Source organism: Fomitopsis serialis, assembly GCF_022376445.1.
Source record: "Fomitopsis serialis strain Sig1Antser10 chromosome Unknown B0H18scaffold_146, whole genome shotgun sequence".
In the NCBI taxonomy this organism is placed as follows: domain Eukaryota; kingdom Fungi; phylum Basidiomycota; class Agaricomycetes; order Polyporales; family Fomitopsidaceae; genus Fomitopsis; species Fomitopsis serialis.
This window is the reverse complement of record NW_025955106.1, coordinates 98,111-100,211: the sequence shown is the minus strand read 5'-3', so window position 1 is coordinate 100,211 and position 2,101 is coordinate 98,111. Positions and strand designations below refer to the sequence as shown.

The window sequence follows — 2,101 nt, the reverse complement described above, 5'->3', positions numbered from 1 at the left end:
ATTCACCGCCCAATTCCGCACTACGTCGCACGTCGCATCGTAGGTAAGTAGCCTGGGACTCGAGAACTCTCCAGTGCTCGTCCGGTGCGTCTCGGGCGTCTGCGGGATCGAGCACAGATCTGACAGCCACAGACGCGTCACGAACTTGAACTGTCCTTCCTCTAGCAATCGCAACTCTGACTGGTTCTGGTCGCTGATCAACATCGCTGTCTTCACGCGGCTTCTCCTCCGTAGGGCGAGACGAGTGCGATGCTTTGAAATTCTGGCTAAATCCTAATGTGGCATAAACACAACTCGGACAGAACAGGCCCGTCGATTTTGGCAAATCATACTCCAACATGTATGAACGCCGCCATTGTAGAGGAGACATCCTCGACTGTTGGCACACCTTGACTGCTGCGTGAAGTGCGCGAGCTGCACCGCCGAAATTGATGCTACCGTCTTGTAGCAAGTGCCGGTAGAACAACTCGGCAATGCGGGGTGCGTCACGATCACTGATAGACCACATAGTCGCGACTGCAGTTTGGAACCCGGCAGATAGCATAGCTGACGCGATGTTGATAGACTCGTCCGGCTCAGACGCACTCAGTCGTGCTGTCTGACACGCACTCAGAAACACAAGCTTGGCGTCGGGCAACGGAGTGCGCATGAGCCTAAGGACTGGGAGAATTCCATCGTGGAGCACTATCGCGCTATCCAGAGGAGTCGGGGATGCGATTCCGTGGCAAGCGAGGTGAGTGATGTGAGATTTTGCCATCTCGGCGAGTACTGTGAGGCTTGTCGCGTCTGAGCTTTGAACACAGTGCATCTTGGCGACTGAGCGAATAACTGCATCGACACTCTTGAGTTCAACATCGACATTAGGGATAGAAGGGTGGCCAGGTGAGTCGGCTTGACCAACCAAGAGGATTTTGATCGGTGATCCAATGGCAGATGATGTCGACGTCGTTAGGAGGTCGGACAGTGTCGGTGTGTAGGACGAAACAGCGTAATCAGCTGCACACGGTCCGAGCTTCCCGTCATATATTCCCGCTGCGTGAATGGGTAACAGCGCGAGAGCACCCGTAGGACACCATGTAATGCGCGGAGGATCCTCACGGACCTGATAGAAAGGTGAGTCGCGAGTGTCTGACGATTCCGCATCTCACTGACGTACTTCTGTGAATTTGAGGTAGTCCAGGACCGGTTGGACAACATCGCGCCAGATCGCACCCAGTAAACGTATGAGAGTCGCCTCTTCGCCTTGTGCTTTCCGCTGGCGAGCAGGGCCACTGTATCGGTCCTGAGTGTCAAATGCCTGGCGGGCCCCTCTGTTGGCTTGTTTCAAAGTGACGCGAAGTCGATCGACCCAGCCCGAGACTCGACTGTATGGGATGGCCGAAAGAGGCAGATACCTCGGTGATGCATCTCGCCCTCGATGATGATCGCGTAGCCTGACTGTTCAGTACTGGCGAGCAAGACGATTGTGGAAGACAATGCAGCCTGTGCGAGTCGATGGTAAGAGGGCTGCAGCAGCAAGTCCTCGCACCCCTCGACATGCCGCGCGTCTGTGAGCAACCGCTCCCATTCTTCAGCGAGTGCACGACGCTTGGCCCCTTCGCGGATAATGAAAGCGTCTCGCGCACTCACATCCCCGTCCATCCTGGTGCGGAATGCGCTAATATTGAGGTCCCGGGCCAGCTCCGCCAGCCTACGGGCGAGCTCGGGCTCACTCTCTTCGAGCCGGGTCATAGGTGTTTTGAGCTGCAAAGCTTGGCGCCAGAATACGGACCGCCCGCGTTCAAGGAACTCGACGGCCTTGCGGATGTCATTGTAGCGGATTGCGCACGCGGCAGCATCTGAGGCCACCCCGGACGCGCTGCGGACAAGTGATCGATGGCGGTCGCGGATGTCAAGTCCCAGCGAAGCAAACTGGGGGAGAATCTCCATAACGGTGTCATAGGCCAGTAGTGCGTCCGCTTCATGGTGCGTATCGGCCATACGAGCCCAGGAGAGCGCACCGTTGTATCGAACGCGAAGGACGCCGCCGGCGCCTGTGCAGCATCGCGGAAAGCTGTCATCGCCTGCGTAGCAAGTGAGGCATCTGGTTTTGCTTTTGAGA

The 2,101-nt window shown here is 56.8% G+C and overlaps 1 protein-coding gene across 1 annotated transcript; it reads right to left on the bottom strand.

Moving 5' to 3' along the window:
* Window positions 1–368: 368 nt before the first annotated feature.
* Window positions 369–1,805, bottom strand: B0H18DRAFT_1043606 (CHAT domain-containing protein; the record flags this gene model as incomplete). The annotated part of the gene is made up of 3 exons (XM_048030677.1): window positions 1,449–1,805; window positions 1,157–1,413; window positions 369–1,102 (listed from the first exon to the last, which is right to left on the bottom strand). Coding segments are annotated over exons 1-3 (1,274 nt in total), but the record flags the coding sequence as incomplete, so codon positions are not given.
* Between the last annotated feature and the right edge of the window lie 296 nt (window positions 1,806–2,101).